This window comes from Elephantulus edwardii, unplaced genomic scaffold (genome assembly GCF_000299155.1).
Source record: "Elephantulus edwardii isolate Elephantulus edwardi_28Jun2011 unplaced genomic scaffold, EleEdw1.0 scaffold00223, whole genome shotgun sequence".
In the NCBI taxonomy this organism is placed as follows: Eukaryota; Metazoa; Chordata; class Mammalia; order Macroscelidea; family Macroscelididae; genus Elephantulus; species Elephantulus edwardii.
Genome location: NW_006399973.1, coordinates 2,702,209 through 2,716,629, shown reverse-complemented (window position 1 = coordinate 2,716,629; position 14,421 = coordinate 2,702,209). Strand labels below are relative to the sequence as shown.

Genomic DNA, 14,421 nt, shown 5'->3' with positions numbered 1-14,421 from the left:
GTTTTCTAAATGAATATAATTTTAAATACTTAAAATTTTCTTATTCTATATTTATAGATTAAGGCCAGTAATGCTAATACCTTTACTGTCTTCAAGTCTCACTCATTCAAGACAGAGAGGCATGTCTGCTCCCAAGATAAAGATGCTGGCCTTAGAGAAGCACTTCCCCACGAAGACTCAGCCAAGCATCTGACCAACAACAGGAAACCCGAGAGGACACGTGAACTGATCTAACATTCTAACTCAAAACACTGGGCCTCAATGGAGCATGCATAGCCAGGAAAGCTGTGATTCTCAGTCCTGTGTGCTTTTATGTTTAGCTTAATGAGGTTCCCAGGTATCCCAAAGCTGCTGGGATTTTATTTATCTATAAAGGCATTTTTGTGGAAGAAAAGAAATCCCCTACGTAGTTTATTGCCGACTAAACCCTCAGTAGTAATGTTCATTTCTCTCAGCAAAGTTCTCTCAGGAAGCTGGATGATGTCTCATTGTTACTCCAATTACCTCAGGGAAGAAAAGTGGAAAGGACAGAGTAAAAGCTGCAAAGACTTCACCAATCCCCCTCAAAACTCTCATTACTAGTCTAGTTCTTTTAATATGTATGGTATCATGCTAACCCTCTCAGGTGACCTGGGCTTCAGAAAGGACAGGCTCTCAGTCACCCAGGCAATGGGCTGTCTTTTCAGACTTAGCATTAATTCTTGGGTTTAAGATGAACTGACCACTTACAAAAATTACAATGCTCAAAACTCAATGCCATCTTCTGAACACTGTTTCAGCATTTGACGGTAAAGCCCCGCCACTTCCCCTTACCCCTTAATTATTTTTTTTAAGTAATAAACCCACTCTTACATGTCCATTGGCCAGTGGGATTTTCTCTGTAAGATCCACACCATCAGCATAAGCTTGGAGTAACCCAAACACATCTCTTGTTTTGACGGCCTCACAAAGACTGTGGAGTTTGGCTACATTATCCGTGTGTCTTTTCTTTGCATATTTTCTTTCAATGTACTTGGCAGTAATGTAGTCTTTTCTGGCATTCCTGAAATCAAACATGATTGCCCCGTAAGTAATTATGGACCTCTATTCCTTCACTCTGAACATTCATTCATCAATAGCTATTTTAAAAAACCCAAAATAAAAGCAAACCAACCAGTCCTTCCTCCTCCTCCTTAGAAGTAGCACCAAGTGTTACCTTTTTGGCTTGAGTGCCAGAAAATCCAAAGAGCGAACAAGCCACTGTGTGGGTTGCCTACTGCACCTATGGTCACTGTGACCCTCAATGGTGAAGCCCGTTACTTTCCAACATATGTCGCTGAGGTTCACTGCAGGAGCTCATGACACTTACACAGGTTTGGAGGGATACATGGCTGTGTTGATGGCTTTCCCACTCTCAGGGTAAAGTTTCCACTCCCTTTGTCAGCCTGCCTCACCCTTTGCAAACTTCTGGGCTCTGATCTTACCAATCTGTTTCCCTCGATACCTCACACCTGTCTATTTGCCTTTGAGTACCCAAACCCCTCTGCTTGGCACGCCCTTTACGTACTTCCTCTCCTGGTAACCACCCTCCTTCACTCAGGGTCATGGCCCTATGAAAGCTGGTGTCCTTCCTCTGCTTCTCGGTCCACCTGATCTTGACTGATGTCACAACACTCACACTGATGGTGCTCTGCCCATCTGAGTCCAACATACAGGGCAAACATCTTCTCCTTCGTAAGTATCATATTCAGTATAAAAAGTGTGCACTAAATGTCAGATCAATCAAAAGGAACTGTCCACTTGTACCTTCTAATCTCTGGGTCTTTAAATTGGCATCATGTTCACACAATCTTTTTCAAGAAGCTTGATATTATGGAAGATTATGGTAATATAAACCACCTAGATTCAAAATCCCACTTTCATTATACATGAATGGTTTGACTCTGGTGCATTTCATCTCTCTATGCTTCAAGCCTTCATGTATGGAAAATGTGTACAATATAGATGTGATCGTAAACTATGAGAAGTACAGTATATCTGTTGAACAGGCCTTTTAGGATCCTGGAAAGCATGATGAAACTAAAAGAGGTAGAATAGGAAAAAATTTGGAGAACTCTTAATTAGCTCAATAATTTTAACAACGACAATGAAAAAAGTCTAGATAAAATTTCTGAGAAACATAAAAAAGCCCCAAATTCATTGTTGCTGAATTGGAACCAACTCCTTGTTGACCCTTGAGTGGAATTTTGGAGGCTGTAAATCCCATGGAAGGAGACCGCTCGTCTTTCTACCAGGAGCTGCTAGTGAATTTGAATTAGCCACCACAGGCAGCTATGCAATAGGCCTGCAATGCCCTATGTTACTGTGTACAATCCAGATGGAAGTGACCCACAGCTGACCCTCCAGGGGTTGTCACAGGTAGTTAATTGAACAGAGTGGAGGGAGACAGCCCATCCCTCTCCCATGGAGCAGCTGGTGGATCCAAACCACCTTACTTAGGCTTTGCAGTGCAGATTCTTACCACTAGCCCACCAGAGCTCTTACAACTCCCTATAGTAACAGATATGGCAATCAAGTCAGATACACCCCACACAACTCAAGTATCCAAAGATTGGGGAGCTCTGATAGCCTACTGGTAAGGAGCTGTGTGGCCAACTCGAAAGTACATGATTAGGATTCACCATAAGGGATGCATCCTATCACCATACCTTTTTAATCTGTATGAAGAACAGATTGAGAGGCAGAGCTTTATGAGGAGGATTGTGGCATCAAGATTGGAGGAATACTCAACAATTGAAGACGACCTGAAGCACTTGCTGCAAAAGGTCAAGGACTGTAGTCTTCAATATGGACTGAAGCACAGTATCAAGAAGACAAAGATTCTCACCACTAGGCCAATTGGCAGCACCATAATAGATGGAGAAGAGACTGAGATTCTTAGTAATTACAGCTTGCTCGGATCCACAATCAACACTCTTAACATCAGCAGTCAGGAAATCAAAAGACTAACTGCACTGGGATAATCTGCTGTCATGGACCTCTCTAGAGTGCTGAAGAGCAACAATGTCAGTCTAGATACAAAGGTGCACCTGATCTGGGCCATGGTCTTCCCAATTACTTGTTATGCTTCAGAGAGTTGGACAATGACTAAGGATGACGGAAGAAGAATAGATGCCTTCGAATTGTGGTGCTGGAGAAGAGTCTTGAACATACCATAGTCTGACAAGGAAACAAAAAGGTGTGTCTTGGATAGGGTGAAACCAAGTCTCTCCTTGGAGGCTAGGATTTTGAAGCTTTGCCTCACTTAGTTTGGGCACATGGACAGGAGAAGGACATCATGTTCGGAATGGTGGACGGACAGCGCACGGGAGGGAAGAACCTGGATGAGATGGATTGATGCAGTAACTGGGGCAATGTGGGTTGGTGTGTCAGAATTAGTGAGACTGGCTCAGGACAGGTAAGGGTTCAGAGCTGCTATACTTAGGGTCGCTATGCATCACAGGCAAGTCTGTAAGCAGGAGTGGCATCCACTTCCTCAATAACATGCCTCTGGAAACTCTATGAACTTTGATAAATGTCGACAGTTATAGAGGGGCTTCAGGCCTATTGTTCATAGGGTCGCTATGAGTCGTGCTCGACTTGAAGGCAATCAACAACAACAATAGCTGCTCTGTGGGAGAAAAATGAGCAATCTACTCTGACATGATTTATACATCTGAAAACCTGCTAGACGTCAGTTATAGGTTGGTTCCAACCCAAAGGTACGTTAATAACCAACTCCCAGAGTGAAGTCATCCAGGTCCCTGGCCACAGTCTCCTCCCCTCCCCCTGTGGGGTTTTAAGCCAATGCCTTAGAGCAGCCTTAAACCCTAGGCAAGCCTCAAGGAACCTACTCTTGGGGGGGGGGGGAAGGGCAGTACTACACATCAAACAGGACCCCAAAAACTTCTCTCTACTTGCCCATATGGACTGCCATGCACAATCAGCAAAAAGCTACAACTCCCTGAGTGGAGTCATCTAGGCCCTTGACTGCAGTCTCCCCCGCTCCTTTGGGTTTTAAGACAACACCTTTGAGCAGCCTTAAACCCTAGGCAAGCCTCAACATTTTATGTTGAAAATAACATTATAACAGGCTATATATTATGTGACTCTATTTACAAGAAACACACAGAACAATGTATCTTTAGAAAGAGGCACAGATGAGTGTCGCAGGAGTTTTAGGGCAGGCTGGAGGGGCAGCAACTGGGCAAAGGTTTATTTTTTTGGATACTGATGTACAAATTCCTGAATATACATAGTCTGCTGAATCTTCTACATAAATGGTATGGTATCTGAATCAATAAAATGGCTAATACAGCAGAAAGAAAAATCAGGGCTAATAAATTCCTCTAACAACACAAAAACCTTATCTGAGTCAATAACTCTGCCAGGGATGTAGGGATGACAAGTAATATGGTAGGATCTGATCCTTTCCATTTCTCATCCCTTCATTCTGAACTAAAGGGTTCTTTCAGAACAGGCTGATGCTCATATCTGAGGGAGGCCAGAGTCAGTGGAAGACCCGAGCTCTGTGGCCAGAATGCCAGATGTCAAATTGGGAGCCATCAGGTTGCAGGCTACTTAAACTCTGCAAGTGTTATCTGTGCACTAAAAGGAGGACATTTACCTCACAAGCTGTTCCAAGATTAAATGAGCTAACACATTTAAGCATGTAGCCCTGCACTTTAGAGATAGATGCCAGCTAACATTACTAAACCACCACTGAAGGAAGAGGAGTCTGAGAATGGCATGGGGCAAATGGTCAGCTCTCTGAAGCATGGGCACTGCTCGTTTTCACCATGCCACCTCTGTTTAGTGACTTGGCCTCTCAGCTTCAAAATCACAAGACGCTTGACTAAAAGGCTTTAAGAAGTGTAGGTGAAGTTCAGGCTCACATCAGAGGACAAAGGCATCTGCCGTTATTGAGAAGCCACCAGCAGTGACATCCTTCTTATCTAATATACTGGCCTAACCACTTGGACTGCTCTTTTCAGGCTCAAGAGGCAAAGGGTAGGGAGGAGAGAGACACCTCCCCAACTCACGCTTCTACTGCCTGTGGAATAAGATGTCTCTACCTGTGAACCTCAAGCCATCTGCACTAGAACAGCCTGGGCCTCAGTCATACTGAATCAGACACCATGAAGATGCAAGAAAGGAATCTGGAGATCTTGATTTTCACTAATATTTGAGAGCCAATGCCCACACTGCTTCCTTAGTATCTTTAGTGAGAAATCACCAGCTGGGAACACACCAATTAGTTGACAATATAATTGTATTACAAACTGGCACTCAGGAAACTCTGAGAGAATATTGAATAACCAGGTCCCCTTGGGGCTGTCAGTGCTACGTCTCTCTCTCCCAGATTTGCCATCTCATCCTTCTCATCTGGCCTATTCCAAAGTGTCGGGGCAGCTGTGGGCTTTTCTGTACTTGCCTTCGGTCTAAGGAAGGAAACGGTGCCGAGCCAGCAGCCTCCCATGGGAGTGGGAGTCCTGTGGGAAGTGACCTGGAGGCAGAGTGTTGGAGGCCCAGAAGCCAAGCCAGCAAAGCAGGAGAGGAGACAGCTACCACAAAGCCCAGATGAACCAAGAGGGTGAGGCTTTCTTCCCAGCATTTGCAAAGACCCATAATTACTGCCCTTGGTAATACGTTGTTCCTGGAAAGACCATGTATGAGGCCAGCGTGTCCAGCTGCAAAGGAAAATGCATTCAGACAATCTGGCCAAGGTAGCAGGCAGCTTAGGTTTCAAAGCTCAGGAAGAGTTTCCAGGGACACTCTGTGAATGTGTTTTGGCACCTGGCATCATGCTGCATCCCTCCCACCTCTTGTCCACTCCACAAGGCCTCAGATAAGTCTCATCCTCCACAGCCTTCCCTGACGTCCCACAAGGATCACTCCTGCTTGCGTGCAGCTGAGAACTGCACACTGCATGAATGGTGATCTTAAACCCGCCGTGTGCGTCATCCTCACAAAAATGATGTTCATAGCAGTGAGATTAAATTTTGTTTCCTCAAGCAACGGCAAGCTTCCGGAAGGAACGCCCTATTTTTATTCATCTCTGCATGCCTCTGAGGGAGCTCCAATGCTGTAATTCCACGGGGATTTTGCTGCTAATCCAAAGGTTGAGCTTCTCTGGTGGTTTGAATCCATCAGCAGCTCTCAGAGAGAAAAATGGGCCCTTTCCTCCTATGATTCATAGCCCTGGAAAGCCAGGGTAGGGCTCTGACTGGTTGGCAACAAGCATGTGAGTGAGTATGCTTCTGAAGGCCTCCTCGCATGCTGTGCTACTCACAGTAACTACTCAGAAGCCTGATAATATACCCAATCTATTAGCAAACCTGTTCAATGATTTAAACTCTATGGGTCTCTTGTGACAATTAAGACTGGACAGCTGTCAAGGTTTATGTAGTTTCAATCATCACTGTGGGACAATCATTAACATGACCCTCACAAGAGGGTGAAGATAAACTGGATGCCCTTTATTTATGCTGTTGATGTATTATTCATCAGCTCAGAGCTCTGAGGTTCCTGAAGATGGTCTACACAGGGAGACATTCTTTACTCATCATGCGTGCTCCCTGGTTTCTTAACAAAGTTTGCTTTGCCAATGCTATATCCCTCTCCTTTCTTCTTTTCCACAAAAGCATAGCAATGAACTTAATATAATGATAGTTGGCAAGAGTTCAGAAGAAGGAGCTTCGCCAACACTTTTGAACAACAAGATACATACAACAGTCCTGAATCAAAGGAGATAGATGGTTCTGGGCTCTGTAAGCAAACATAAATAAGGCTTTCAATCCCCCTCTTACTTCATCTTACTTGGAGCCACAATTAATACCCTTGGTACCAGCAGTCAGGAAATAAGGAGACACTGAGCACTGAGACAGTCTGAAGTTAGGGACTTCTCCAAATTATTGAAGAGTAATGATGTCAGTCTGAGCATTAGAGAACTTCTAATTCAGGCCATGGTCTTTCTGATCACTTGCTATGCATCTAAGTGCTGGACAATGAATAGGGATGACAGGAGAAGATGTGAAGCCTTTGAGCTGTAGTGTTGGAGAAGAACACCGAACATTCCATGGCCCACCGAAAGAATAAACAATTATGTCTTGGAGAGGGTGTAGCCAGAATGTTCTTTGGAGGCAAGAATGATAAGGTTTCCTTTCACATTCTTTGGGCATGTTGCTTGGGGGGCTATGAGACATGATGCTTGGAAAGGTGAAGGATCAGCTAAGGAGAGGAAGACCCTCGACCAGGTGGACTGACACAGGGGCTGCTGCACTGGGTTCTAGTGAGTCAGGATGTGTGAGGACGGCAAAGGATAGGACGGGGTTCAGATCCATTGCTCACAGGGTCGCCATGAATTGTAGTCGACTCAATGGTGCCTAGCAACAACATCCTCCTCTTACCAGCGTCATATATTCAATTCCTCCAAAATCCCTCTGAAGATTCACAGGCCACTAGAGGGTGCCTCTGGCTTACCCTTCAAGAGCCTTCGACTGCCAGTGTGTTGTTCTGAGATAAAACTAGAAATGGTACATTCTTTTTCACCTGGGAATCAAAACATTAGCTGGTTCAAGAAGGCGCAGACCCGTGAGTGAATCTTGTTAATTCATTAAGTGTTTATTGAATCACACCATAAGCCAAATACTATGGTGAGATATAAAACAGTGTGTGTAATACAATTTATCAGAAAAATATATCTGAATATCTAAAGACAACATAAATTCACTACTGTCAAGTCAAGGGAGCTCTGGTGGCCTAGTGAATGGGGAGTTGCATTGCCAACTCATAGGCAAGTCCTCTGAATCCACCAGCTGCTCCATGAGACAAGGCCAGGCAACCTCCTCTTGTGTGATTTACGACCTCTGAAAACCCGCTGATGCATCAACATGAGTGGATCCCACCTGGCCAGCAATGAGGGTCTGTCGTGTCAATTCCAATGGTGACCCGCTGACAGTTTCCCAGGCTATAAATCTGAGGAGACTGCTCATCAGTAATCTAAGGAGCAGTTGGTGGATTTGGACAACTGACCATCTGGTTAGCATTCCAATATATTACACACTACACCTCCAGGGCTTCTTTGTTATAATATAAAGTGAGGTGAGATGAATGGTTTTAAAACAGAGCTAGAAGCTCTAGGAGCACAGACAGATGAGCACAGATGAAAAGGTACAGAAGGCTTCATGGAACAGGGTACTGCCATCGCCCTGACTCACATGTCCTCATTTTGGGAGGAAAATAAAGGAAAAAAAATGTACTGTAGGGAAATAAAGGTAAATTTTGTATTAAAATACCAAGACTGAAGGTGGGGTAAGGGTGGGGGAGTCTCAATGCAAAGAAAACATTTCTATTCAAAGGTCTCAAGACAGTAGCATTGATTTTTCAAAAATACTAAGAAAAACAAATGCTCTGCTTTTCTTATAAAGTACCCTTGATACCTGGAAGAAATTGCTTATCATCTACTGGTTCAAAACGTGATCAATATTACAGTGTTTCAGGAGAGCGATACCTTCAACATGTGGTGGACAGGCAGGAAGTTTTTGCTATTGTTGTTGTTATGTGCCGTAGAGTTGCCTGCTACTCATAGCGACTCTATGTATAACAGCCCTATACTCTGCCCTATCCTTTGCCAATCTCACTGTCTCTGACACACTCACCCCCATTACCCCAGTCACTTAGTCAATCCATCTCATCAAGGTCTTCCTCTCCTGCACTGTCCCTCCACCCTCCCAAGCATGACCTCCCTCTCCAAGGACTGGTCCCTCCTTGCAACATGTCCAAAGTATGTCAGACAAAGCTTCAGAATCTTTGCTTCCAAGAGTAGCCCGGCCTCAACCTCTCTAGGACGAACATGTTCACTTTCTTAGCAGTCCATGGTATATTCAATACTCTTCTCCAGCACCACAGCTCAAAGGCATCAATTCTCCTTCTATCATTCCTAGTCACTGTCCAGCTCTCTAATGTACAGCAAGTGATTGCAAAGACCATGGCCTGTATCAGGTGCACCTTAGTCTCCAGAGAGACACCTCTGTTCTTCAGTACCTTGGAGAGGTCCCTAACAGAAGACTTTCCCATCGCAATACATCTTTTAATTTCCTGGCTGGTGGTGCCAAGAGTGTTGACTGCGGAGCTAAGAAAACTAAAGCTGTGAACAATCTCAATCTCTTCACCACCCATCCTGATGCTGCCAATTGGTCCAGTGGTAAGAATCCTTGTTTTCTTGATATTGAGCTTCAATCTATATTGAAGAACAGGTGTCAATTAAACAGCAACAGATAAACTTTTCCTACTGGACCATAAATTCTCAACAAAACAAGATGGTTCAGTTCTCTTAGGAAGAGAGAACTACCCGGAGAGAACCTTAATTTTTGTAAAGTGTGTCGCACCAAAGCAGAGTACCTCTTGTTGTCACACTTGGGCTGAGCAAGTAAGCAGTTAAAACCAAGCACCCAAAGCAAGTCCACCTTCAGCTCACCGCCAGCTTCCCCAGTGACGCTGTGGGGGAGACAGTGCTAGCTCGCCTTTCCCATCAGAGGAAACTGAGGTTGAGCAAAGTTAGATAACATGCCAAGGGCCTGTGAGTCACGTATGGACTCACTGTGTATGTCCATTGCACCCCTCCAGCTCTGAGTTAAGAACACAGATTAGAAATCTAAGAAACTTAGCTTTACTCTGAGAAAGGATATTAACTTTGTAAGCCTCATGCTTGATATCTAAAACCACACATTACACAATCTCAAGGAAATGCTATACCACAAACACAAGTTTACAGGATTTGAACAGAAACTGATTTTAATCCAACACTAACTAAGATACCTGATATCTGAGAAAGGCTACATTAGACATGGTTGCTATTGATTCCTGTGAATGGTGTAAGCTCCCTCACTATATAGTTACATCATCAGAAAGCTAAAAACACAGCTCCTGCAACCTCAGTTTCTCAAAGAAATATTTCCACATAATCGGGACAATCCCTACTGGGCAGTTCAAATCTATTGGCTGCTTTGAGGGAGAAAGATGAGCAATTTTCTCCTGTGCAAACAGCCTCTGAAAACCCACTGGAAGGTCGGCTATGAGTTGGTTCTGATGTGACAACTTATACAGGTACACTACCATCCATCCATAACACTACTCTGAAGCCACTGTTCTCCTGTTACTCAGTGTCCTATAGCAGGACCCACATCATCAATCCTATTTCAGCCTTATCCTCAAGAAAATAGCACCTTTGAAATGAAGTCTTATGTTTTCTCTTATTACCTCCCCCCCCCATTTTCACTTCTCGTGCCCCAACATTTTAAGCCCAACTCACAATCCAATATAGGTATTGTCTCTTCTAATTTGTCTGGTGACCTCTTTTTCTCTGTCTTGCTGTCTGCCTCATTCTGCGTTGCAGGATAGCAGGGAAGCCACCACCAAATCCCCTTACAAGCAGAAAGGCCATCCTTTTAAAACAGCTGTGGTCTAAAGTTGGGCCAAGATACTCACTGCCCATGCACATCTTCCTAATCCACCTCTTCTCAAGGACATACTATGATTTGGGTGACTTAATCTTTATTTGCTGAGATTCTCAAGAAAATTTTGTTGTAAGTAAGCTTTGCCTCAATGGGCAAGCTGGAATGAGAAAAAGAAATACACGATGAGGCACGAACACTTCTCAGTCAAGTTTTGTATCAATAGTAAAGCAAAACCAAACACTTTTTTTAATAAAAGGAAAGAACACATCCTCCGGTTACAAGGACACTGGCAAAGAAAATGACATGTAATTCTGTATCTATGACAACTAACCCTTCAGTGGATCAGAATTTATGCAGCGAGAACTAAGATGGGAAAGTGACAAAGGAGGATAAACAGCAGAAGCAAAAAAGGCCTGTGTGTGGACACATGTCACCGGCAGTGATGGCCTGTGTGTAGACACTTTACACAACATCCCATTTACACGTGCAGAGCAGTCACCAAATCTCTCCTCTGGCCTCTTCGTAAAACACAGACATACAACAGTTTTACCTGGACAGCCAAAAAGAGTCAAGAGATGAAGAAAAATCTTCTGAAGGCTGTCCAACCCAGGCAACACTAATACAGAGGCATGTTTCCTCATCATTTTCTGACTTGTAATAACCAAATTAGGGTGCTCTGGTGGCCTATTATAAGTTGAGATCTACTCAACTCACTGAGTTGAGATCTACTCAACTCACTGAGTTGAGATCTACTCATAGCTGATTCTCTGGTGGGTTTTCAGAGGCAGTAAATTGTAAAAGAAGAGATTGTCCATCCTCCTCCCAAGGAGCAGTTGGTGGATTTGAACTGCCTGCCTCGGGGATTGCAGCACAGCTTCCTACCATGAGGCCTCGTAGTAAGGTATTGTGCTGTCAATCCAAAGGCACGTTGTTTAAATCCACCAGCTGCTCTGTGGGAGAAGATGGACCAGCTCTTCCATTGCAATTAGCTGCCTCTGAAAACTTGCTGGAGGTTCAGTGATGGGTTGGTCCTGACCACCCCCGCCCCCCGCCACCCCCACCCCCACCTTAGAATTTCTTTATAAAATTCTAAAGCCCAAAACCCAAGTTGAAACAGAAAATCTTTTAGCACCTGGATGAGTAGACAAACATGATTAAAGTGCAGGGAGGAAAAAAGGGTAACCCTAAGAATGTAACAACTGTTATTCTCAAAAACTTGTTTCCCTACTTTTAAGCATTTGGGGTACAAGGCGAATCTTTGTCCGTTGGATGAGAACAGCGCAGTCTCATACTTACATGTCACTGCCTGGATTGGGTTTCACAGAGTCCTCAGCTGGTAGGCAACACTCCATAATCTCATTAAAGCCTGCATTCCCAATATTCTTGGCAAGCTACAAAAACAAAAGTCTATTTCAGGCTCTCAATTATTAATAAGTTCCATTGCTACACATTACTCATACATCTGCTGATTTATTTAATGGCCACTAAGAAATACAGTAATAAAGTGGTTTCACTTTAATGAAGACAGACAAAACCCAAAGCCCAAAGGTATCCATAAATTAACGATAAGAGCTGGCATGCATATCACAGAGGGTGTCCTTATAAGATGGCCCCATGATGTAGCATCTCCATAGAGAAGGAAGCACTTCACTGGTCTCAACATGAATTTCCATTCTTACCCTTTACAGAAGTTTGTGCTCCAACTAAAAATCTGTCCCCTAAACAATCTTTACCTATGCCAACTGTGAAGCGACTCTCATACCAGAGTGGAAAGGGCACCCAGCCAGGAAGCCAAGACTTGGGTTCACATCATGGTTCTATTTACTGGCTGTGTGACCACAGTTTACTTTTCTAGTTTCAACTTTTTCACTGGTAAGAAGGGGATGATACTGACATGTCACAGGGTTGTAAAGAATAATAAAAAAATTGGGAAAATTTATTTGAAAGTACTCAATTAAAAAAAATACTAAAATGCTATGAATGAAACAATGTAAACAAATTGTTTTATGTAAAACAAAAAGACATTTTAAAAAAGTACTAAATGCAATATATAAATTAAAAATTGAAGTTTATATGACAATCTTTTTGACACTTTTTTCCCCTTTTCTCACTAAATATTAAATATATACATTTTTTACGGAATGTTTCCTAAACTCCAGGAAAGCATCATAATTTATCTTGGTCAAGCTACTGTGATAACATGGCAGCTGTTTGGTGTATTTTTTGGTTTTTTTTTTCCTCTGAAAGAATGTGATCAAGCGAGGAAATAAATGAAGTGACTAGACACATACGAGCTCCTGAGAGATTTATCTTTCCTCCAACACCCAGCTCAGTACAGAGGTCAGATTCTTGTTGTGAGGTGCCATTAAACTGGAATTGACTCATAGCTGACCCTCCAGAGGGTTTTCAGAGTCAGTAAATGACGTTGCAGGAGACCGCCTTTCTCCCTTGGAACAGCTGGCTGATTCAAACTGCCCACCTGTCTGCCCTTGAGTTGGCAACACAATTCCTCCACCATTATTGTTGTTGTTACATGCCGTCAAGTCACTTGTGACTCATAGCGACCCTATGTACAACAGCCCTGAAACCTGCTCTATCCTTTATTGTCTCCAACACACCTACTCTCATCACCCCAGTCACTGTATAAATCCATCTCATTAATGGTCTCCCTCTTTCTCCATCCCTCCACTCTTCCAAGCATGATGCCCCTCTCCAGGGACCTGTCACTCCTTGCAACAAGCCCAAAGTATGTGAGACAAAGCCTCAGAATCTTTGCCTCCAAGGAGCAGCATGGTTCCACCTTCTCCAGGATGAACCTGTTTGTTCTCCTAGAAGTCCATGGTATAGCCAACACTATTCTCCAGTACCACTGATGCTCAAAGGCATCAGTTCTTCTATCATCCCCAGTCATTATCTAGCTCTCTATAGTAAATGCAAATACTATGGCCTGGATCAGGTGCACCTTAGTCTCCAGACTTATATCATTGCTCTTCAGTACTCTGGAGAGGTCCCTGATAGCAGACTTTCCCAATGCCATTAGTCTCTTGATTTCCTGTTTGCTGGTACCAAGAGTGTTGATTGTGCTGCCAAGCAAATTAAAGCTGTTAACATTTTCAATCTCTTCACCATCCATCACGATGCTGCCAACTGGCCCAGTGGTGAGAATCTTTCTTTTTTTTAAAAAAATTTACTATTAATTTCAATGAAAATTTAGAGAGACTTTGGGTTTCCATTCATTCATTGGTGCACTTTTCTCCCCTTCTAATCCTCCCCACCCAGCACACTACCCTCTTGGAAAAGTAAAAGAAAAATTCTTTCATTGTTTTACAATCCCTCCCCCCAGTTACTTTCCACTATGCAGCCTTCGCTCTGGATTCCCGTCATGACAAAAATACCTAATCCCTTTTGAACAGTTTTCTCCCTCATCTGTTTCAGTGCAGTTTCAATACATTATTGAAACCATCTTTCTCAGTCTCTCCCCAACTCCAAGGTCAGTCCTGTTTTACAATAATGGCACTATGCAGTATTTGTCCTTTTGTGACTGAGATATTTCACTCAGCATAATGTCCTTCAGGGTCACCCATTTTGAACAATACTGCATGAGTTCCTCCTTTTTCAGTGCAGCATAGTATTCCATTTTGTGAATATACCACAGCTTCTCTATCCATTCATTTGTTGATGGGCACTTAGGTTGTTTCCAACTCCACTTAGGTTGTGAACAAAACTGTAATAAACATGGGTGTGCATGTATCTGCTTGGATGTCAGTTATGGTCTCTTTGGGGTATATTCCCAGTAGTGCAATTGCTGGGTCAAATGGTATCTCTATTTGCAACTTTCTGAGAAAGCGCCATACTGCCTTCCACAGTGGTTGCACCATTTTACACTCCCACCAACAGTGAATAAGGGTTCCAGTTTCTCCACAACCTCACCAGCATTTGTTGCTTG

At 43.4% G+C, this 14,421-nt stretch overlaps 1 protein-coding gene across 2 annotated transcripts in view; it reads right to left on the bottom strand.

Annotated features, from left to right (window-relative positions):
- ASAP2 (ArfGAP with SH3 domain, ankyrin repeat and PH domain 2) overlaps positions 1 to 14,421 on the bottom strand; it is a 304,618-nt gene that overhangs the window by 25,235 nt on the left and 264,962 nt on the right. For both annotated transcript variants that reach the window (XM_006898199.1, XM_006898198.1), the window contains exons 16-17: positions 11,772 to 11,866; positions 853 to 1,042 (exon numbers count right to left, since the gene is read on the bottom strand). In XM_006898199.1, coding sequence (XP_006898261.1) covers positions 853 to 1,042; positions 11,772 to 11,866 — 285 coding nt within the window. The remainder of the gene's footprint in view (positions 1 to 852; positions 1,043 to 11,771; positions 11,867 to 14,421) is intronic.